The sequence below is a fragment of the Lupinus angustifolius genome, chromosome LG04 (genome assembly GCF_001865875.1).
Source record: "Lupinus angustifolius cultivar Tanjil chromosome LG04, LupAngTanjil_v1.0, whole genome shotgun sequence".
In the NCBI taxonomy this organism is placed as follows: Eukaryota; Viridiplantae; Streptophyta; class Magnoliopsida; order Fabales; family Fabaceae; genus Lupinus; species Lupinus angustifolius.
The window spans coordinates 1,863,358-1,888,572 of NC_032012.1; the positions used below are offsets into that span (position 1 = coordinate 1,863,358).

The 25,215-nt window shown below is 30.0% G+C and overlaps 1 protein-coding gene across 2 annotated transcripts; it reads right to left on the reverse strand.

The window, feature by feature from the left end:
- LOC109345057 (pumilio homolog 6, chloroplastic-like) lies at positions 6,106-14,986 on the reverse strand. Of its 2 annotated transcripts, none has more exons than XM_019583823.1 (10): positions 14,833-14,986; positions 12,855-13,560; positions 11,245-12,563; positions 11,016-11,157; positions 10,807-10,914; positions 9,610-9,822; positions 9,418-9,528; positions 7,838-8,032; positions 6,741-6,912; positions 6,106-6,431 (listed from the first exon to the last, which is right to left on the reverse strand). In XM_019583823.1, the coding sequence occupies exons 2-10, from the start codon at positions 13,491-13,493 to the stop codon at positions 6,409-6,411; spliced, it is 2,922 nt and encodes a 973-aa protein (XP_019439368.1). In that variant the 5' UTR covers positions 13,494-13,560; positions 14,833-14,986; the 3' UTR covers positions 6,106-6,408. The 2 variants fall into 2 exon arrangements, with proteins under 2 accessions (XP_019439368.1, XP_019439369.1); XM_019583824.1 differs by having other exon boundaries at positions 12,855-13,563; positions 14,797-14,986.

Below are 25,215 nucleotides of genomic sequence, written 5' to 3' on the forward strand. Positions count from 1 at the left end.
CATTTTTCATGTCATATTCGCCCAAAATATATGAGCGGGTGCACGGCCCCATAAGCATGACCAAATGGGCAATGATAATTACACGTTAGTGAACCCATTTACTTGATAAGAAAGTCTATAATCCTATTTAGATAGAAAAGATTATAAGTAGATATAGGCAAAAGGATGAATATGCTTATATGTATCAACACACACCTATTTGGGGACTTACCCACCAGCATAGCAAGTATCTATAGGTAGCAACATTTTTTTAAATTAATTATATATTTATATATTTTGTAATAACGAATATATAAAAATAATCATTATGAAAATAATAACATATGTATTTAGTAAGTTTGTCATTATAGTTTATTTACTAAAATTCATTATGAAATTAATATATATAATGTCAAAGTAATAGAAAATTATGTACATAAAATATTTATTAAAAACAAATTTATGAATATGTAAGTATTATGATAGTCTTCTTCATTCATAAGTTATCCTTACATATTTCTATTATGGGCATTTTGTGGGTACTTATGTGTGTGAGTATTTTTGACATATATAACTATAAGATGATGGATGGGCTTTTTTGACCAAAAAAACTTGTAACCTTGCTTTGTTAAAGAGAATTTAAAAAGTATCCAAATTTTAACATTTAACTTGATATAATTATGTGTTTGGAAAGACATGGAATGGGAACATAAGTGAGGTGACAAAAAGTAAGTTCCAGGTTTACTTTGGTTAGATGAAATTTTCAGAAAACCTTTACAAGTTATAAGCCCTGATTTGATAAGCCTATTAAAGTAACTTATGTCTCCTGGTCTCTTAACTTATAAGCTTTTAGATATTATTTTGTCATTTTCATCCAATCTATTAGCTAGTTTTATCAAATAATCTAGCTTATTGGCCTTCAACCTTTTATTGTCGACTTTTTCGATCTCATAGTTTCACTCACTTCCAACAATATGATTATCAGTGTCAATTCTCGAAATACTCACAATATGGCTATTCGTGCCAATTCTTTTCCCACAAAACTGATTACCAGTGTCGGTTCTTGAGATGCCCGCAATATGACTAACTGTGTCAATTCTTTTCCCACAATACTGACTACCAGTATCAGTTCTCAAAATTCTCACAATAGGTTGCATGTGCCAATTCTTATTGACACAGAAAGAAAGGGGGAGAAGTTTGCCAAAAATACATCGGCAGAAAATAATGGGGGGAGAAATCTTCTATTTATAACATGACATTTTTTCCAAATTCTTCATCTCTCCAATGTGGGATTTGAGAATTGTTTTTTTCTTTCAAAACTTTTCTATATGGGACTTAAGAGTTTTTTAGATTTTACACTCAAAAGTTCTTACTAATGACTTTCAATTCCACCAACAAGTTAGATGACCAAAAATAAGTCAATGACCCTCTTTGGCTATAAGTGAAACGTACTATGTCCTAAAGGTCTCTACGGACTTCCCCTTAGACCAAAAAAGAAAAGTTTACATTAAGAATAAGTGGAACCCCACTTATCAACTAGAGGAGAAAATTAAGTTTGTTTTACTTCCACTGTTTTTTCTTGTTGGTAGGTAAGTATAGAATGAAGAATACATGCATGTAAGTAAGCTTTGACTAATGTTGTTATTATCTAAATTTACATTTATATAATTTGTTATGTTTGACTATTGGTGCTTTATGATAGTGACATGCATTTTGTTGTACCGTGTTAATTGATTTGAAGGAAAGAGTTCGTCACAAAAGGAAAGATTTCGGACATGTTTAAAATAGTAGATATGTGTTCCGTATGTAGTTGGTCATAAAGGGGAAGGACGTCTGCCGGCTAATGCATTATTATTCATGTAGGTTGCCATAAACCCTAATGTGTATAAGGGTTTCTTGCTAGATAGATCATCCGTCCTAAATAGTATTTCATTTCTTATCACAAACTAATCACAATGATATTTTTTATTAGTTTTTGTTTTTAAATTTTATATTTTATTCATGTATCAATATGTGATTGACTCGAGGCAATGAATAAGACACTATTTAAAATAAATGATTCAAATCCATAACTTTAATAGATATAACACGTCAAGCTACTTTTTTTCATCTTTCTAAATTGATGTATCCTCTATAAAGAGAGTAATCCTAAAGAGAGTAATCCTATTGAGTTGAAAATGATCTAACTCTCCATGTCCCCTCTTCTCTATATCTTTTGGAATAAAAAAGAAATTTCATATTTATTTATTTGTTGGATGGTTAGTTTCTAATTAAAGTTTTAAAGTTAAATATGATTATACTATCTCTTAAGGCTTCATTTAAGAGTTATGAGAGAAAGAGAATAGATGATCAAAGAATTATGATGAGAAAGAAATGAATGACAAATGAAGGCAAACATCTTCTTTTTTAGGAGTGTGAAATTAGATATGAATAGACTAAAATAATGATAATACAATAATATTTTTATTATTCCTTTAAAAATTTAATTAATAATGGAAAATGTACAAAAATATAATTATATAATTTTAAAGTCATTTAAGTACTTTGACATGTTTGTTTATGAAAAAATCAGAATGGGATTCTATGTCCTTAGAATTCTTGTCTCTATGACCCAGCCTAATCACTATTTGCTAGCAAATAAAAATAACACTTTATTTTAATTTTATTTTACAAAAATAATACATTAGATCCACGTGTCTAAATAATGGGGACATCAGTTGAGACAGATGATCCCCATCCGAAAAACCCCTACATTGAGGGAATTGACATGTGAAAGATTTTAAAGACTCTGAAAACCTCTAAAATCATTTTCTCTCTTTTCCTCAACTATCAAATAAGGAAGACTCTTTTCAAAATTGTATATTTATTTCTCCTCCAAACTAACACTTCCAATCAAAACCTAAGTGAACAATTGATGTGGGTGAAACACATATTTATTAGGGAATTAAGTATCTCATGGTATAAGGAGATAATGTATCTCCTTCTACCAATGAAATCATGACATGTGTTATGTTTTATCATTTTTTATAAAAATATTTTTAATAATAAACAAAATAGCACATATGTCACATTTTTACGGGCTAAATGATATAAGTTATTTCCTGATATGAGGAGATACATTATTCCCTATTTATTATTAGCAAATTTTCAATAAATAGAGTGTAAACTCAGCCATGAACAGCCGAAAATTATATGAGATCACCTATAAAAACAAGTCATAGGACAACTACACCATTCCAACATATATACCATGTTCCCCTTACTAAATTCATAACCGTGTAATACTATTCACCCATAGTGAAGAACATATATCCTAGATCATATCTCAATGAAGCAAAAATGGAAAAGATAATAAATATTTAATTTTATAATTAATATAACAAATATTTATTAGTGCCGAACAAACTTTGGCATAACAAAACTTTATTTATCTACTGGAGAGTAATATTGACCTCATATCTTAACACTAATATAAAAAAAATTTAAAAGTCAGATTTTTTATTGTTTTAGAATTACATAAATTACAAAATTAGATATTTATCAACTGGACCCTGGCATCCAGCATTGTAAATAATCTCATTCTCTTTTTTTTTGGGTACATAGTGAAAATAAAAAACAGAAGGAATAAAACAAATTAGTAAGGTAGATGAAGAAAACCTAGAATTTTATTTAATGACTAGTTTGGAAGTTAAATTTTGGAGTAGAAGAAAGAAAAAAAAAATGCTTGGGTGTTATAAAATATATTTGTGAGATGACTCTCAAACCTTTTGTTTTCATTCATTCCATTTCAAAATCCAATGGTAGATTTCTGTCTAAACACGATATCATTCCTATTTAACCACGATGACCCACCAACATATCATTACGCCTTGCCTTCATAAAATAACTAATAAGTAAACCAGTGTCATGCACGGATTAATAAAACAAAACTTTTAGATATAATAATTTATTACAAAGTCTGTTAATATTTTTTTATTGAAAATAATTAGCTTTTAATATCATTAATGTAGTATTAAAACAAATTGACAGAAAAAATTTATGAGTTTATATTTTTACTTTGCCACCATAAAGTTTACTGCACTCAGCAGTACAAAATTCTTACACTGTTAATATATAAAACTATAAATATTAAACTCATTTTTATTACATTATGATTAACAATTAATAGGATATCATATAAGTCCGATAGTAATCGTGTTTAATTTTTATTTTTATTTTTGAGTTTTTGCTTATAATAATAAATCAATATATTAACATACCAATTAAAATTCCTAGTCAAATCTACGATCTATTATTCAATCAATATTGATTAATCAATTATATAACCATTATTAATTTACATGTGTAATTATTAAAAAAAGTTGGTCACATGGCTTATCCATTCCCTGAGAGTGCAAGAAAAAACGATTTTTCTTAATAATAAAAAAATTAAGAAAATTTGTGAGGAATGAAAACTTGTCTAAAATAGTAATGGGGGTTGATTAGAGATGGTCAATGGTCATCATAACAAGTGAAAAACTTCAAAATGATGGACTAAAGTTTCTCAAATAATAATTTGGGAGAGTAGATGATTAAGTTATTTTTTCTAAAACAAAAAATGTCCTCATATTTTTTTATGATGAGTTTGGAAATTGTATGTCAAAAATTAAATCTTAAACGTTAAGGAAACATTTTTCAATAGGAAAAATGACAATTTTCTTTTTTCTATTTCATTTTTCAATTTACATTTTTTCTAAAACAGGAAAAATGACATTTTTATTTATTTTTATTTCAATTTTCAATTTATATAAGATATTATACTATTTTTTGGCTTTCCTTAAATTTATTTTAAACAAAATAAAATGTTTACCTCAAAAGAACATTAACATATATTTGTTCTTTTTTCATACGGTCACCATTATCTACAAATTATTTTGGTGCCCGTAAAAAAACTCATTTATGGAAACAAAAATCTTATAAATCTATTTTTCATTTAACAGGACTAAAATCTTAGATGGTGCTGAATAAGGAATGTTTTGATCTTCATAAGATCCTAAGATATGAGAACATGTTTGGTAGAAACTAGAAAGCTTGAAAAATAAAATATCAGGAAATTAGCATATTGGAGAATCACTAATTTTTAATAAGTTGAATTCCTACAATTTTAAAAATACATATTTCAATCTATGTTTTTTCAATGTTATCAATTTGGTTACTCAAAAAATAAAAAAACCCAAAATATTCCCCTAAAGTTTTAAATGTAGGTCAAATTAATCTCTATCAGATGTTATAAAACATGCTAAAAATAACTAATTTGATTTATATTTAAAACTTTTGTAGACTATTTTGGGTTTTTCCATTTTTGAGGGATCAAACTTATAAGGTCAAAAAAAATTTGAGGCACTGATTTACTTTAAATAAAATATTAGGAAAGTAGTATATTGGACTATATCGATCACTTCAACCGTAAATTGGTAAATCGGTCCTCATACCAGTACAATATGATAATATATCAATTTATATAGCTAAAATTGATCGACCAAATTTCAATTGAATCATATCACACTTGTCAGTTTTAACTTTTAACTATATTTTTTTACCAAAATGTTGTTATAGAGTATCAATTACAAGTGCTACATTTATTTGTCCTTCCAATTTCTAAAACATGGTCTATTATCAACTAACATTTTTTTAACAAACATATATAAATAAAAGTAGTTATCATTTTTTATTAATTTTCAAACATGTATATCTAACTCAACTGTTATACAATTTAATTATGCATACATGTCTTACATATTTAGCATATAATAAGCAGACTTAGATTTTCAATAATACCTCTAATTGGCTACCAGAGGTAAAACTTAGACTTCCAAAAAAGATCCCAATTTATCCTACTGGATTGCCTTATGTATTAAATATTTCACATGATCTACTAATTAGTAATTACTTATTAGTATACCATTCTTATTTTATACATGATATAATACTTCTAAAAAATACTATTGTGTTTTGATAATATATATTCGATTAAAGTTGTATTATACAGTCCATAAACAACATAATAAAAATATATGATATGTTTGTGAAAACACAAACCATCATTATGGTAATAATACAATCCACCAAAATATTTAACAAAAACAGTAAATTTCAATCAGCAAAAGTTTCCTTCCAAACAATTATACTAAAACAATATTTCCATTCAATTATTCAATTGACATAATTACATTGAGTTCCACACTATTGATGTACATACATACACTATTTGTTTTGTTTCTAAAGTTATCAAGGTGCAGATATGAAGTCACAGGAAGTAGTAACAATAGTTTATTAATTAGCAGGTCCAAATATCAATATCTCAACCATTTCCTATGATTAGCAGCAGAAAATATGTGCTTGGGTTTGCATGCCACTGCATCAATCCAATGTGTCTCATCTGCATTGCCATCAGGTTCCAAGTGTTTGATTTTCTGCATGAAAAAATCAAGTATTAGATAAGAAGTATAGAATAGGAAGCTATCACAATCTAAGGTAAGTGTTTGATTCTCTTGCTCCATAAAGCTTTCTTCTATTTTAGTGGGGTCTAGGGTACGCAGCCTTACCCCCGCAGACGGATAGGCTGTTTTCGGAATTTGAACCTATGACTTCATGGTTGCTAAGCAACAACCTTACCGTTGTGCCAAACTTAGCCTCTACTTTCTCGAAATATATAAAACATAATATTTTATCAAGTACACCATACCTGCCAAATTATACATCACAAGAATTCTTATACATACCTTCTCCAAATTGCTGTTCCAACCGAGACACAATGTGTTTTCCATAAGTGTATTTCTTCAAAACATGAGCATGAATTCTTATGTACGAAAGCAACTTCGCTCGCTGGTTTTCGGAACACATATCAATAACCTTCTGGACCACATAATTTGCAAACTGGTCTTTCATCATTGTCTGGAATGAAAATAAAATACGATCAATTATGCAAGAGTACAAACTCAAAATTGCATGTATACGACAGTCATAAAAATATCATAATCATTAGCATTATTCACATTACATTTAATGATTTAATTCTCAAGTTTTGACCCATGAATGATTTAGAAGACTTCAATGATAAAAATGTAGAATAATCATCAAACTTGGAAGGATCAAACATACAAGCATATAATTAGTGTTACATACGGACCAACGTGCAGTTTGACTAAACCAAAAAAACTTGAAAGAATCCGAATCCGTAAATTAAAACAGCAAAATAAGCCATAAAAGGTTCCTGATATTGTTTGGTATCAGGAGGGAATAAAAGGGATGGTTGAAAATTGGAGAGGGGAAGAGGAAGAGGGATAGGATCTCTTGAATATCCTACCGGGTTCTTTGTATCTTGTTCCTTGTCACTGAGTTGTTTTGCTATCACATTGGTAACAGAATCATTTCTAAATAAAATCCATATTGTCCTACACATTCTTTTTGTTGAGTCCTACATTGGTTGAGTATACGATTAAAGAATCGTTTATAATAACTTAGGCAACTATCCCCCGAGATCTAGCTCTCGGGTGGATTTTCAGAACAGTTATCAATAGATGCTTTAGTCAGAGATTACGAGACAATTTTCAGCCACCACCTAAAAGGATAAGTTTTTCGGTGAAGTTATTTTTGACAAATTTTTCTTTGCATTTGTTTATTCTGATAACATTTTCTTTCATAAAAAATAAGAAAAACTCTACAAACTACATACATAGCAATTTTTCTTCTATGGCAGTTCTAGAAATGTAATCCTAATCCTCCATGTTACAACAATTATATGAGCATTTTATTACCAGTAAATGTGAACAAGTGGATATTCTGAAGAACAATTTGCCTGTAAAAAGTTTAGACTTACCAATAAATTATCATTCTGTTCGCCTTGCCCAACAATCTCTGAAATTAACAGCTCCCTTTCATTGGCATCACCATACTCCAAACATTTCTCGATAACATTTGAAGCAAATTTATGCTGACTTAATTGAACAACATGTTCTGACAGCTTACTAATAATTTGACTTCGTTCCTGACGATTTCCTCTCTCCAATACATGCTGTAAAGACATTGCTTAGGAAATCAAAGGAAATTGACATATGAAAGGCAGCAAATAATAATCAAGTACGTATACATTATATCCAATGTGATGCATGTGCAACCGAGAGTGTGCACAAAAAAGTTCCAATGGGACCCAGAATGTTATCAAATGTCTCAAAAGGAGTATGTGAATTCAAGTACGTGTTTAGGCACCATTACTCAAATTTATATGCATGCATGAACACAATTCCGAACATAGGACTAAATTGCGTAAAAAGAATCATGACATCAAGTCAGCAACAACCAATACAATTCAAATGTTAAATGTAATATAACAATCACTTAAAAAGCCAAAAACCTCAGTATTATTTTAGGGGTAAACCTCGACATGGAATTTGCTTTGTATAATGCTACATTTGATTGCCAAATGTTCTGTCTAAAGTATATAATAAATACCCGAGTCCAGTTCATAATAATATTTTGAAAGAATTATTAATTTGGAGTGATGATATAAAGGTCAATTCATTTGTCTACATTCTCTCAAAGTTCAAGCACATCATATGGCACCTCATGTAGACCGAAATGACACGACATAATTCTATCCACTGAATGGCTACTTAAAATAACAAAGGACTTACATACCCAAAAAATATGTTAAAGTACCTGTGGTTTTTAACAATCTCACCTAATTGAACATGTATACACTTCCAATGATCCCATTTTAAATTACAATGTTTGATAACATAGCATCCATAATTTTGAAACTGAACTCCAGAATAAAAATATATCTAAAAACTATAGAATACATAAAATACTTTTTTTTTATAAAAAGGACAACCCATTGCACAAGGCTCCCACCTAGTGGGTTTCGGGGATGGTAGATGTACAACCCCCGCAAGTGCAAAGACTGTTACCAGGATTTGAATGAGTGACCCCTTAATCACTAAACAACAACCTTACCATTGTGCCGAGACTCACACATTAGGAAAAAATCAGACTAGAAAAAGAACATGGAAGCTTAATGAATAGATTTGGGAAGAAAGGTCTTAGAATGTCGTTTGGCAAAAAGAAAAGTTCAAGTTTGAACAGAAGTAAATAGAAAAAGTAAAAGTTGGGAATGAAACATCAATGTAGAGTGACACCTGATGAGAGTGTCACAAATCATGCTATTTTACAGCAACATCAATGTATGTGTATTGTGGCCACAACCCTGGCTTATTCTTTAAGGCAGTCACTATAGAGATACTGCAATTTATATTGTACACGACTGCATGTCAAAGAAAGTGACATGCACATAACTACTTCCAACTTTGATGCAGTTTTTTTCTAATCAGTACTATGCATCATAAATACTATAACGTAATAATCAAAGATTATAATAAATGGAGAGAGGGTGTGACTAACCTGGGTAACATAATTACCATATTGGTTCTGAGCAAGAGAACAAACTGACTCCAATATCTCATCCACAATAAACTGACATTCAACCTCATCTGTACAATGCTCTAGAACTCTCTACAAGAAAAATCATCGTAGGACTGAATTCATGACCAGACAAAATGCCATTTCGTAGGAAAGGGAATTCAATAACCTTACCTGTATGACTCGGCAACCATAAGGATGTATTGATAAATTAGCAACTTGGCCACGAAATGCAGATATTATGAAGCCAATTTGTTTGGTTGGAATAGATTCAATGCACTTCTGTATTACATGATTCCCATTTTGGTCACGAACGCATTTCATTACATTTCCATCTAGCTCACGAACAATCTGAGCTTTCTGTTCAAGCTCAATAACCTCAAGTGCCTGCATGGACAAAAAATTATAATAAATATGACAATTTTAATCTCTAATGTAGAATGAATAACAGCTTAAAAGATGTTTCAAGCTTGAGGTAACTGATATGCTTTAAAAACTTTGTGCAATTGTGGAATAAGTAAAACAGAGTAAAAGAATAATCAAGTAAACATACTTGATCATAAAGTTGAATAATAAAGATTCCCATAGCTTGAGATGATTGAGCGGTGAAATATATTTACTATTATTCAACAAGCCCAACTCTATAAATTCATTGATTTTGTCATTACTTGGAAACTATATTGTTGGGAAGTAAGTCTCACTTCGCCTGCCTCATTGTCTCGGTAATGGCTTAAATACTTGTTAGGCAACTTCTCTCATTGCCAATTAGTTTTGAGATGGAACCTTAACATGGCATCAGAGCCAAAGCCCAACTTCTCACAAGTTGTCATGAGCCAAAAGATGGTCTTTCGTATTGGGTCAAAAGAACCCATCACATGATCCGGCAGGCTTTTGTGGAGAGCGACATTGGGAAGTAAGTCCCATCCCACATCGCCTATGTCATTGTCTCGGGAATGGTTTAAATATTTATTGTGTTACTCCTTTTGTTTCCAATTGGTTTTGAGATGGAATCTTAACCTATATATTGACTATAGAAGGAAAAAAATTAGGTAGTTGATACTAAATGTAAACCAGATTTCGTAAAATCCTACCCCAGGGGCTGGTGGGTGCAGCAAAAAGCAAACCAGGTTAGAAAACCCATTCTTAGAATGCCATTTTTGAAAGCCTCAGCTCTACCAATGGCTACCTATGATCTGGATATATGCAGAACATTACTAAATCTCAACTGTAGAAAAATGCCAAACGGACTAAAATCCATAATTAAAGCATCTATGTGAATTGCACTAGCTATGGTGGTATGGCCTATACGTGCCACTTAAATACACGTATGCTAATGTCATACAGCTACATGAATTAATATGAATTACATACCTTTTGGATTACACGACAGCCATACATCTGCAGACTTAAAGTAAGTATCTGACCAGCCAACTGATTTGCAAGTTCCCTCCTCTGCTCAGGGCTTCCATACTCAAAAAACTACAGTCAAGAGTAAACAAAAGTTTAGACGAGAATAAATTCCAGATAACCACGAGTTACACTAAAATTTTACAATAATGTACGTCACTTAAAAAACGCACCTTCTGTATTACGTAATTACCAAATACATCAGTCATTAATTTTGAACTATGTGGGAGAACTTCTTTGAACACCAATGCCTTCTCTTCAACACCACAACATTCCAACTTTTGCTGTATAAATCGACTACCGTGCTGATCAGCGCTGGAGTTAAGAAACACTGAACTTTATTTTCAAAAGCAAGAAATTGATAAATCAGATAGGCTGAAAATAACTCAAAAGACTACTTGCCTAAATTCAACAATATGTCCAATAATATCAGATAGCTCAAATCTGCGACCTTTGCCAGATTTTAATTCCTCAAGAAAATTAACAATTTTGGGGTCATGAGTACTGTCAAAGTATCTCTGGCCTTGCCATCCAATTAATACACCTATATTTCTACCGGAAGCTGGGGAAGGTTTCACTTCACTCCTTCCTCCTTGAAGGGCAGGACTTCCTTCTGGGTATCCTGACAGAAGTGGACTAGGAAGTGGTGAACTTGGATACTGCATTACAAAACCCATGTTTGGCGGGTGTCCGTGATAACTAGGAATTGTTAATCCTCCTCTTCTTGACTTCATATTAGCACTGGTTCCCTGATCATGCAATATTTTATCATCCGAATAAGCACCGGTACTGGGACTTTTCTGCAAATCAAAGGGACTAATTTGGCTACCACCACTTGGTCTAGGTGCCAGTGGATCAAAATGACCAGGAATACCATACCCCTCCACAAAAGGTTGCTGATGATATTGCATGTAAAAAGGATCACCAAAAGAAGGCTGCATAAGACCACTTGGTCTATATGAAATGCTTCCCCTGGTTGAAACCCCTGGTGGTAGTGGAGTATAACTAGAACTAGCAGCCCCATCAACAACAAGTGGTACAGCACCGTGAGGCGGAAATGCAGTAATATATGAAGGAATAGCTGTGGGATTTAAGGTGTATCCACCAACATATTGTGGAGTATACATGCCTGAGGCATGCAAATTAGTATAGTATGGATTTACTGAGGTCATATAAGCCGCTGTGGCATATAGTGGAGGTGTAATCCCAGATGACTGCAGCACTGGTTGGACATCAGAGAACTTGCTGGAATTACGAGGAAACTGTTCCCTACCAACATAGGCAGAATTTACACTTTGAGAATTGGCATTAGGAGTTTCATATTTATTGTTTTGTTGGTGGTATTTCTGGTGTTGCATCAAATTATTCTGGTAGCTGGCCTTCCATTTTTCTTCATTACTCAGGCTTTGTAAATTTGGTACATTAGATACACTAAGAGCCTTTAACTGAGACTCAACAGTCATAAAATCTATGTCACTAAAACCCACGCTGCCTGTGGATTCAATAGATGATGAGCTTGCAACAGGGGCATGGGAATCAACAGTTGATAAAACACTTCTTTCATCTGCACCTCCAGCAGGTTTAGCAGCATCTGCTGTAGTGACAGAAGGGTCATGAGAAGAAGTGGAACCAGCATCTAAGTCAATTGGTTCATCCACGAGTCCATGACGTATGGAAAGAGAGTTATTATATACAGGGGACACTGTACGGGGGAAATCTTCCTGGAATTAAAATTTTGAACAAACAAGAATTATGCATTTGCAATCACAGCTTTAACCTGGAGGAGGCAATAAAAAATACGGACTTACCCACTTAGAAAAGAATTTTTTTTACCATAATCATGGAAATATAACCCATTGCGGCAAACAATAGGCAAAAAGAAACTAAAGAAGGTAAATGGACATTATATTAAAATTTGATAAATAAACTAACTGTTCAAATGTAAGAAAATGTAACGGAAATAAACTGAATAGACTTCAAAAAAGTTGAGAAGTTGATAGCACATCAATCACCTGAATTAAATCAACCACATTTTTGTGCTGAGATGCCGATGAAGCTGCATCCGGTCTACGCCATATGTCACTTGTCTTAACTAACTCATTATCATATGGCTGTTGGGGTGATTCATCCTCGGACTCCTCCTTGTGTGTTGCAAGAGTCCATTGGGACAAACGTTTAGAACTTCTACTGCTATCATCTGCAAAAGATGATCCCCAATTATTGCTAAAATTACTAATATGATGTCCCATATGACGATTTTCCCGGGAGATTAGCGGGGGAGGAAGTCTAGGGTTTAGGTTGACATGAGAACTGTAATATGCCAAATAAGCTGGATCAGCTCGTAATTGTTCTTCAGTCTCACATTTCTGCATAGCTTTGTTTAGAGTTGCAAGGCTTGCATTCTGGGTGGTGCTCTGCTGGGATAACAGGTTTTCTATGGCATGAAATGAGCCTTCCATGCTAGGAGGTGCACTGCCGCTGCGATTTGGTGCCACAATCTTTCCACTGCCGTGGAACCGATGGCCCTTCAAAAGTATACCTAAATCCTCTGTTGCCATGTTACGAGATGGTGGACCATAAGTTGCAGCTTGCTTAAGAGAGGGCCATTTACCACCAGCTTTTGAGATTCTAATTGGACTCTCAGTTGCCATGCCACTGGAAGATTAGTTTGCCCCTTTTTTTGCAATGTAAGTGAGAAATATCACATTCTCTCCTAAACTGCACCCAAAATTGTTGAATCAATATAAACTTCTAAAGTTAAAAAACATGTCAGTATTATTATTAAAAAAAAGGAGACCCAACGCACGAGGCTCCCACTTAGTGGGCTCTGGGAAGGGCAGGTGTACACAGCCTTGGCCCCAGAAGCGGAGAGTCTGTTTCCAAGTATCAGTACTATTATATTACACTAAAAAAGTAAACCAGAACAGTACAAGAAACAATAACTCCAATCAATTAATACATTGAGTAGTGACCAAAGCTATTTAAGTAAACACTTTACATGAATTTGTATAAGTATTATGCAAAAATTAAATTTTGCTGAAGTCACTAGCAATTATAATGAAGTTACATGATGATGATGTCATGCTCCTAGAATTCATAGTAACAATTCAATGGAAACAAGATGTATTAACACAATGTTAGGCATTAACATGATCCATACTCAACTTTCATGCATAATAACCATCTCAGCATAAGTATATAACTTAAACAGTCATTCAAAAATATTAAAAGCAACCCCACCTACCAATTTCCAAATTGAACACAGACAATATAAGACGAAAATGGGAAAATTACAGTATCATAAATGCTTAAAAGAGTAAACAAACGAAAACACAAATAACAAACCATATGCAGCACAAATATAAAACTTCATGATAAGCATGTTTTTGAAAATACCAATGTAGTCAAACCTTGTAAAATTGAAGGCTCTCACCAGCAGAATTCAATCCTACATAGCTGGCACATCTCCAAAGAAAAGAGCAGAGTTGCCGGGTTCACTTCGATACCCAGTTCGTTACTTTTTACATATTTTATGAGACATTCTTTATGATAAACCAGAGAATTATGTGACTGTGGAAAAAGCAAGCACTTTATTTTTATTTTCAGGGGGAAAGGAAACATGTATAACAAAACAGAAATGAATTCCTCTTGCAACATATACACTAACAAACAAGCTTACTCTACTGGTCAAATACTAATAGTTCTTCTGTCATCATTCTCATTGACCAAACAGGAACCAAAGGAAGAAGAAGACACAAACTAGTCCTTAGTTAAATGATCATAACCAAGCATCATCATCATCACCAAAAAAACTAATCCGTATTAATAATTTATTACCCAGTGAAAAACAAAACACAAAAATTTCACCTTTTCAAAGTGTCAATTCAATTACACACAAAAACAAATAAAAATGAAATTTTTATGCATGCACGTAAAGAGAGAGAAAGGAAAATGAAAAATCAGAACAAAGCATGAAGAAAATAACAGAACCTTGATGTGGAACTGAAAGGGTGCAAGATTCTTTTGTTATGGTGAATATTCACTATTCAAAAACCCTAGATTCTGTGGGAAGTAGAGAAATTTTTGTAGAGAGAGAAAGAGGATGATGCTGAAGGATACAGAAGCTGATTTGTTAAGTGATTTTGGTTTTCTATTTACTGTATATAACAAAAAAAAAAACTATTCTCACTTGACCAAGGGACACATGTTAATATCTTTTACAAAATTTTCATTCTAAAAGTTCTCTATTACCTTTGCTATTTGTTTTAATTTATTTGCTATTTGTTTTAATTTATTTGCTATTTGTTTCTATTCTTAAACATAAGATAAAAAAAACTTACAGTAAGGACACATGTCAATACTTTACTTCAAAACTTTTTTTATTATTTATTTTAATTTAACATAATAACTCATTATCTTTCACATCTGTTTTATATTTTTCCACTTTTTCTCTCACATTTCATTCTAAAGCATAGAATTTTCTCTCACATTTGTTTTCTATTCTTTCATCATTTTTCTTATCTTCCACCATTTTTTCTCTTCTTGGTTTGTATTCTTCTTTCATTTCATTTTAAAAGATTCTTTTGTTACATACCAAAGATGTATGTTACCTTTTTTTGTTGCTATAATGTTTTATAGTTAACTTTATAGTGGTTCTATGAATGTAGATTTATTCGTTGATTTTTTCAATTAAAAATATATTGCATTAAAGTCTTTTCTTTATTAATTTTTTGTACTTATATCGTAGGATAACTGAATGAGTGATTTGTCTTTAATGATGTGAACGGTGATGAGGGTTATATTAGATATGGTGTCTCTTATTGTTGGTTCACCCTTTAAGTATTATTGTAGATTAATTTTCTATATATTTATGCATATATTATTTTGTTTGTAAAATTTTCTACTTTTTAACAAAGAGTATATCAATTGTCTTGAAACCAAGTTATAATACAGCTGTTGAGAATGACGCCTATAATGATGAATGGTACAAATGAAGAGAAAAGTTAATAACTCATAACAATGTGGTATTTTGATCATTTTGCTTTCAATTTGTAAAGAAATAATTGTTTAAAAGTAAGCACTAGACAATGTATTATATGTTATCCTACCAAAACTATACCAAAAAATTGTATGTGTCTTTATAGTCATTTTGATATTATTTTAGAAAAATGATTTTTACCTTACAAAATCATCCACTAACTTTAAATTTAAAGTTTACATTTTGTGATAATATCATTTTATTGTGTTTAACTTGTATATTGATTTAATAATATTTTTTTATTATGTCGTTTAGGTTTTTATTCTATTGTATTTAAGACTTTCAATTTGATCAACTAGAAAATTCATTCAAGACCACAAGTGTAATAAGAATCAAATATTCTATGATAGAAAATTATATAATTTTAAGGTATGTTATTATTTGCATTTATTTGAAGAGAGAGATTTTACGCGGTGTGCAAAATTGCTTAATTAATATTTTCACTACGTTATAAAACATTTATTTTTATGTTATTTTAAAATTTATTTAATATAAAATCAATAAAATGATTAATAAGTTAACTTCTTCCATACCCACAGTTATCTTGCATTCATTACATTAAGAAACATAAAATGTCAGCCGTTACAATATATAATATTAAAGTACAAACATTTTATTACTTTATATAATATTAAAGTGAAATCATTATAATATTTGAATTGTAACAGTGTAATAATATATTTTTATAAAATTCGAATTGTAAAAAAAGAATTGTAACGAACAAAATTTATAAATTTTAATATATATGTTTGTTGCTCATTTATGTTATTTTAAAATTTATTTAATATAAAATCAATAAAACACTTAGTTAGTTAACTTATTACGTAACCACAGTTGCAATACATTCATTACATTAAAAAAACATAAATATGCATACGATATATAATATTAAAGCACAATCATTATATTACATTATATAATATTAAAGTACAATCATTATAATATTCGAATTGTAAAAAAGAAATTGTAAAGGTAGAATTGTAACCAGCAAAATTTATAAATTTTAATATATATGTTTGTCATTTTAAATTTTCCTCTATTAGTTCTGAAAGTGACCAACTATATTTTTAACTAATAAATGATTTGATATTTTACACTTAATATAGAATAGCAATCTTAGAAAAATGACTAATTCAAATATTAGTACAATTCAAATCAAAGTTACTAGTGATTCCTTGATATTATACAATGTTCATTATTATAAATATAAATTTATAATCATTTATTGTTTAATTATATAATGCGTAATAAGAAATATTTATAAATCATAACAAATATGAATTCTTTAATTTTAGACAATACTCATTACCAATATATTTTGTTTAGAATTTAGATTTGATTCTAATATTGCAATGTTACTATTGCATCATTTAGGTAGTAACAATAAGAAATGTAATAGAAAATAATATTAATAATTTTTTATTATTAATATTTGTCTGTAGCTATTAAGAGTAGTAACAATAATAGTTTTTGAATTTTATTTTTTTGTAATTATTTTAGAGCTAAATAATAATAATGTGTTTTTTGAAATTAATCTTATTTTATAGTCAAATAATAATGAATTATAAATTTAGTGATAATTTTTTTAATTAATGTGATAATGGTGTGTTTCTCAATACTTTATAAGGTTTCATGTCCTCCATCTTCAAATAGAATAATATAAAGTATAACGAGATCTTTTTCTATCTCTATCTTGTAGATAAAATCACCACAAAAAATAGAACAATAGCCTTATGAAAGTGACTAATTCAAATATTAATACAATTTTAATCAAGGTTATTCATAATTCCTTAATTTTAGACAATACTCATTATTGATAAGTTTATAATCATTTCTTGTTTAATTCTAAAATAGCTAATAAGAAATATGTATAACTCATAGCATATATCTATTCTAAATAATAGAAATATAACTTCACTAATAACATAGATGAAGAAACTAAATTCAAATAATGAAAATATTAAGTCAAATATGTATACTATAAAAGTTATAGTTTGTATTAGAAAAATAATATAAATATCATAATAAATTTCATATCTAAACATTTATTTATTAACGTTATTGATATTAAAATTAACTTTAAATATTTATATTTATGATTGTATGAATTCATAATATTAAAAATATCAAATTGTATAAAACATAATGAGTCAGAATCTAAAATAAAGATACGAATAACATTATTTTTATTAAAGTCAATGAATAATGAAATTGTGATAAAGATAATAATATTGTATCCATTGAGGGTAATATTCTTCCAAATAAAGAAATGAAACTTCAAATTTTTAAGGTAATTTTTTTGTAATAAAGCCTCTACAAAATTCATAATGTATCATTGACCCATATAGGAAAAAAATTAATATTTTTTGCTTAAAAAAGTCATATCTTTGATTTGATTTAATCGTGATAATGAAATTGATTCTTTACCTTTATTATATTATAAACATTCATAAGATATACAATGTGGAATGCACGAGTAACCATGTGAATGCACGAGTAACTATTGACGAAGCTATGTAGAATGCAGGGTGTGTAAATGCATACCCTGAATTTTTTTTGAAAAATATGTATATTATTTATAGACAAAAGTGTATGTAATGACATTATATGAGTTCTATATACGATTCCTATATTATCTACCATTTATATTTAACCATTATCACCTCTTTAAAAAAGTAACTCAAATAAATTGTGAATGATATAATAACTGTGTATAAATCTTACACTAATAATACATAGATATTACAATTTTTAGAACTCTACTAGTCCAAAATTTATTTATTTTGTAAAATGACATGTTTGGTGAAAAATAAAATAATTGTTATTGTGTTAAATATTTTATAATATTATGGATATGCAACTTAAAATAACTTCATGATCGTTTCTCTAAGACAAATATTCAGTTGCTTCTTTGAATATCTTGTTTGAGTCTAGTCGATTTATTCTCTGGTTTTGATATGACAAAACTAATTGGATTGACAAAGTTTTATCTACCTGATTTTTGTTCAACATTTACAATATTTGATAATTAACTTGAGACTTACATCATTGATATATATAACAGTGTTGAATTTTCTTATTTGAAAGGAATGAATAATCTTTATGGTAAGTTGGTTAAAAGTGGAAGACACATTATTTATCTATTAGTTTATCTTCTTTTGAAGTTAGCAATACAACCATAGAAAGTGTTCTTTTTCAACTATGAAAATTATAAAAAAAAGAGGTTGCATAATATAATGAAATATAAGTGTATAAATGATTGTCTAGCAATTTATATTTAGCGAATATTGCTCAACAACATTGAAAACAAATTGATCATTCAATAATTTCAAACTGTGAAATCACATAGAAATTAATTATTTTAATATATATTGCACACCCTGCATCTGAGTCCTAGATTCGTCACTGCGAGTAATATGTGTGTGTTTTTAACCAAATGAATTCGTGGATAACATGTATTCTTAACCATGTGAATATACGAATAATATGTATTCTTAACCATGCAACGAAAAATTGCTGCACGTGCAAATGCAGGATTAAGTTACTAGTTGTGTATGAAATAAAAGTTCAGTGTATATAGAAATAAGCAGAACTTTTTATTTAAAAAAGCTGCTTCTCTAAATGGATAGAAGAAAATAATAAAGCAGATTTTTTTAATAAAAGCTGCCTTTATAATTTCTAAATGGATAAAAGAAAATAATAAATAAATAAAATATGAAAGAAAACGTTAATTCTAGACACCAGACACGGTTTTTATGGTAACCTTTGATTTGGTCCGTGTAATGTGAGTCAGAAAGGGAAAAGAGGGGAGGGGTGGATAAGAATACAGGTTGCTTATTTACTACGTTTCTATCTCTGGAAACTAATTAATAGATTGATAATAGATAAGTTTATATATTATTAATATTTAATTATCATTGATTCTTTAAAAAATAATACAAATAAATAATGAAGGATATAATAACCGTATATAATTAATTTTTATGCTTAGGATGCATAGATGTTATATAATAACTAATTTGGATCCTATGTTGACTGAAGAAATGTGAAAAAGCAGAGAAGAATACGTTTGCATATTTAAAACATTTCTATCTATAAAAAATTAAATTTGGGTCATATGGTTAAGATTAATATAGTTCGCTCATTATCAAAACGAAAATACATGTATTTGTTTTTTAAATTTAATAATACAAATACAATTTAATAATTTATATTAATTGTTGTAATTTTTTTTAAAACAAATTGTTTTAATTTTGAGTCACTCTTAGTCTTGTATTTTTTTTTATTTCTCACATGTATCCTCATATTGGAGGCAATCTTGTCTAAGTCGAACTTTCATCTTAATCTTATATCTGTTCCATATACAATTGTGCCAAAAAAAATATATTACAAATATACTTGCTTGGAACTCAACACAAGAATACACAATTGCATATATATATTCAAAGAAATTGCATGGAGCTCAACAAATTTATATTATATATTGCATATTTATATTATATATATACTAGTGTGTACAGACATTTCGTGTCTGCCGCAAATATTGTGTGATACTACATATTCAATTTTTGTATATTATATTTTTTGTGTATGTATGATAATGTTTAATTTAAGGTGATATATGTGGTTAATTAATGTATTGGTGGTAGTTGCTTAAGATTATATAGTTTTTCGTAAAAATTAAATAATGTTTAGGACAATATAGGAAATGAAAATTACACTATTGTGAATGTTATTTATGTTTTCACTTTATATATATATATATATATATATATAGTATAAATAAATATAATAAATAAATTGCACAGAACTCAACACGCACCTCCCCTAAGACACGTGTGGTTTAATTATGCCACGGAACACTTAACACCCCCACCACATTAAATATTCAAGATATTTATATATAGATTTCAGCAAATGATCATGTAAATCTTTAAGCAGTTTAATATGGAGAGATTAAATATTGGAAAGTGGTGTAGTTAATAAAGAGTGTAATAATTATACTAGCAAAGTGTAAAAATTTATGTACAATCAGTCTTTATACTCAGTCATCATACATGTTAGTTATTTTGAAAAGTCAATAATAATTGAAAATAAATGACAGATGATAAACTTATTATTATAAAACTCTTATACTAATAATGTATATTTTTTGTCTTAATAAAATAAGGGGAATTAGATTCTAAATGTTGACTTTTCTTTCTTGAATGGCTTAAACATTATCCTAAAGTAATGGTTGATAAAACCTTGTTTTAATACTATGTTGGGAGTTAAAATAATGATGGAATAAATTTTTTATAGGCATGGAGTGGAATGAGTGATTTGATATGTAACATAATAAAATGGAAGGAATGAAATAGAATGGGATAACCTTCCCCTTTTTGTAGACATTTTCATTTCATTGCTTATATTCTCAATCTGGGTGAAAATATTTGAAAGCTTTTGGATGGAATTCATAATTTTTGTTAAGAAAACACCCAAATAATAAAATCTCATTTCCTTTAGCTCTATCCCCATTCAAACATGGTGTAAGTGTCTTCAGTCATATAGATTTATAGAAAAGAAAAAAAATATATGCACTAATGCTATATGACGTTATCTATCATTCATGTTTAATTATCATTGATTCTTCATAAAAAAAATTAAATAAATAGTAGATAATATACTAACTATATATAAATCTTTACACTTTAAATTAGAAATTAGACTCTAGCTAGATATGGATACTATGTTAGAGAAAATGGTAAACTTTGTATTGAAAAATCCTCATACACCATACTTAAAAACAGCTTTAAATATCCATTGTGATTGATACACTCATATTACAAAAACAAAGTTTTTATATTGTTAATATCATTTCATTTTTTTACTTTATTTAATTTTATTCCGTGCATATAATTTTTAGAAGTGTTCAAATGGGTCTTATAAATTTATATTTAATTTATTGGTTTTAGTTATAAAATTATTAATTAAGTGTTTGACTGATTAAGTTTTTGGAACACATGTAAAATGTATGAAATGGTTGTGCCTTTTTTTTTTGCTCATGGCCACAAAATTTAAGCGGAGGTAGATATGTTAAGTATCAACAAATAAAATTACATGTTTTGTCCGTTTTAAAACAACCATTTGAGTGACTTGCGAACATTGATGAATAATTTAAAAAGAAAAAATTAATACAACAAATGAAAAAGAAATAAAAAAAGTAGTTGAAGAGAATAAAAATAATATTTTATATGAAGTTGAACAAATCACATTACATCACAATTTTTAAGTCATTAAATTAAATTATATATCATTTATTTGATTTCTTCTTCTTTTTTTCCTGGAAAAAACATGCAAAATTTATATTTCATGCCCACAAGAAATTGCAATTATATGGATGGACCCACAAGCATTGTCTATTTTACAATTTATATTATTACACGATATTAATAGTACATATAGATTAATTATGTTATTGTATTTATATAGGCTATTATTAAACAACACGTATATTACCTTAAGGTCACAAACGTAAAGAAATCTCATATATGACTTTGTTTTCTGAAAAATACGAATGTGGCCTCTAAGGTTACGTCTACAACAATATGCAACAACAGAGTAGTAAAATTATGATATAGAAGTTACCACATTTTTTCCCTTTTATACTTTTCAATCAAATACTTAGAGTTGTATTATTTTTTTGAATGAACATTTTAAATTATTATTTATTTAAGTTGGACTTAATGTCGCATATGTGTTATTTAGGAAAATGAACATATATGTAACCTTAAGGTCACAAATGGGAAGAAAAAATGTATATGGTCTTCATGGTCACGTCTGCACCAATATAAGAGCATGCAACAACAAAGTAGTAAAATCATGTTCTAGGGTCACATATGTTCTTCCTTGTATGATTTTTTATCAACTACTTAGAATTGTATTCATATTTTTTAATTTTATTGTTTATGCAGTCATTAACAGAAAAGTGAAGAGCAAGGAATAATGCTCTTTGTTACACAAAAAGGAAGGAGAAGAATGCAAAAAACAAAAGAGCCAAAAAATGAATATTACCTCTTTTTATTATTGAAGATGATCTTTACAAGAGAATTGAAAGGATTAGAATTGGAATGAAGATAATGAGAGCTATATATAGCAAATTAGAATTGGCTAACTAACTATAACAAATTCTAACTAAAAAAAGATTCTAACTAATTTTACAAAGTGAGTTTTCTAAGTAACTTGTGGGTCAAGTAACAGATGTGTATGACTCAAGGTGGAAATCTGGTGCATGTGAGTGTTGGAAATCTAGTGCATTGGGTGTGTGCCTTGATGCATTGTTGTTGCGAAAAGTTGGTGTGTGGCTGAGCCTAGTGTTCCATGTTGAAAGTTTGATACATCTTGATGTGCTGCTAGTCTGGTCAATAGGTGCTTGACTGATGCGTGTAGATTGGTGCATTTGGCTTGATCAGAAATTTGGTTGTCCCGGTCATGTTTATGGTCATGTACCGTGTGGCTTATTTTGTGTTGAGTAGCTTGGGCTAATACTCCCCCCAACTTGAGATGAATGTTGTTGTAATCCTTTGTGCCTAAGGATTTTTTTAGAGCATCAACTAGTTGAAGGTGGGAATGGACATGAAGAAGTTTGATTAATCCCCTGCTATATTATTCTTTGACAATGTGGTAGTCCAAGTCTATGTGCTTGGTTCTTTCATGGAAGACATGGTTTGAGGCAATATGAAGGGAAAATTGGTTGTCACAATATAAGGTGGCAAGTTGAGAGGTTTGGAAGTGTAAGTCTGCTAGGATATAGGTAATCCACTTGATTTCACAGGTAGTTAGGGCCATGACTCTGTATTATACTTCACATGAGTTCCTAGAAGTGGTTTTTGGCTTCTTGGATTTCCAGGAAACTAGGGAATTGCCTATGTAGATGCAGTAGCCTGAGAGAGATCTTCTTATATCAGGACATGATGCTCAATCACTGTCACTGTAGGCCTTGATGTGCAAAAGGGATGAAGTTGGATAGAAAAGGCCAAGAGCAGTTGTTCCTTTGAGATATTTGAGGACTTGTAGGGCATCATTATGATGCATGGTGGTTGGTGTAGTCATGAATTGGGCTAGATGGTTGACAACAAAGGAGATATTTGGCCTTGTGTTGGTGAGGTAGATGAGTCTGCCTATCATTCTTCTATAGGATGAGCATCATGATAGGGTGTGGTTGAGTCTTGAAAGAGGTGAGTGACATGCATTATTGGTGTTGGGGCTGGTTTGCTACCTAAGAGACCTACATCAGAGATAATTTCAAGGGCATATTTTCTTTGGTTCATGGAAATGCCCTTGTTAGTTCTAACAATCTCAAAACCAAGAAATTACTTTAGGGAGCTTGAGTCTTTAATTTGGAAAGTTTGATCAAGGAGATGTGTATGTTAGAAAGTTCTTTCATGTTGTTACCAGTTAGAATAACATCATCCACATATACTAATAAAATGACCATAGACTTATCTGGAAGATGTTTGATGAAAAGAATGGCCACTCCTTGATTGTGAGTAGCCTGCTTTTAGTAGAATGGTAGATAGTTTTGAAAATCATTACCTTCCTGCTTGTTTGAGTGCATAAGGGTTTTTTGTAATTTGTATACTTTGTTGGTTGATGGAGGTGTTAAATTAGGAGGAAGAGTCATGTAGACATTCAATAAGGTCTCCATGTAGAATGCATTATTAACATATAATTGGAGAAGATTCTAGTTGTAAATGGATGCAAGAGATAAGAGCAGCCTAACTATACTGATTTTAATAACATGTGAAAAAGTATCTAGATAATCTATTCCCTCTCTTTGATTGAAGCCTTTTGCAACTAAACGAGCCTTATACCTGTCTATAATGACATTTGGTTTGTGTTTGATCTTAAAAAACCATTTACAACATATGGGTTGTGTGTCTTGGGGTAGGTCAGTAATAAGCCAAGTATAATTGGCTTGTAATGCTGCTACTTCTAAGTTGATAGCCTCTCTCTAGTGAGGATGTTGAATGACTTGTTTGTAGGTTGTAGGTTCTATGTGGGTTGAGATGTTTAAGGCATGAGACTCGTAGGATGTGGATAAATTGTTATAGGATAGGTAAGCAGATATAGTATAGTTGGTTGGACAATTAGTGTTGTGTAGGAGTGCATAGTGGTAGTCTTTTAAGTAGGGGGTGGGTTAGAGGCTCTAATACTTCTTATAGGTGAGGTTGGAATGTGTAAGTCATGAGGTGTGGTAGAAGGAGCGATGTTAGGATTAGAGTGTTGTTGGGTAGAAAATGTCTTCATAAATAAGGTGGTTTGAGTGTGGATCAATGGGAATGGGGATGTTGTCA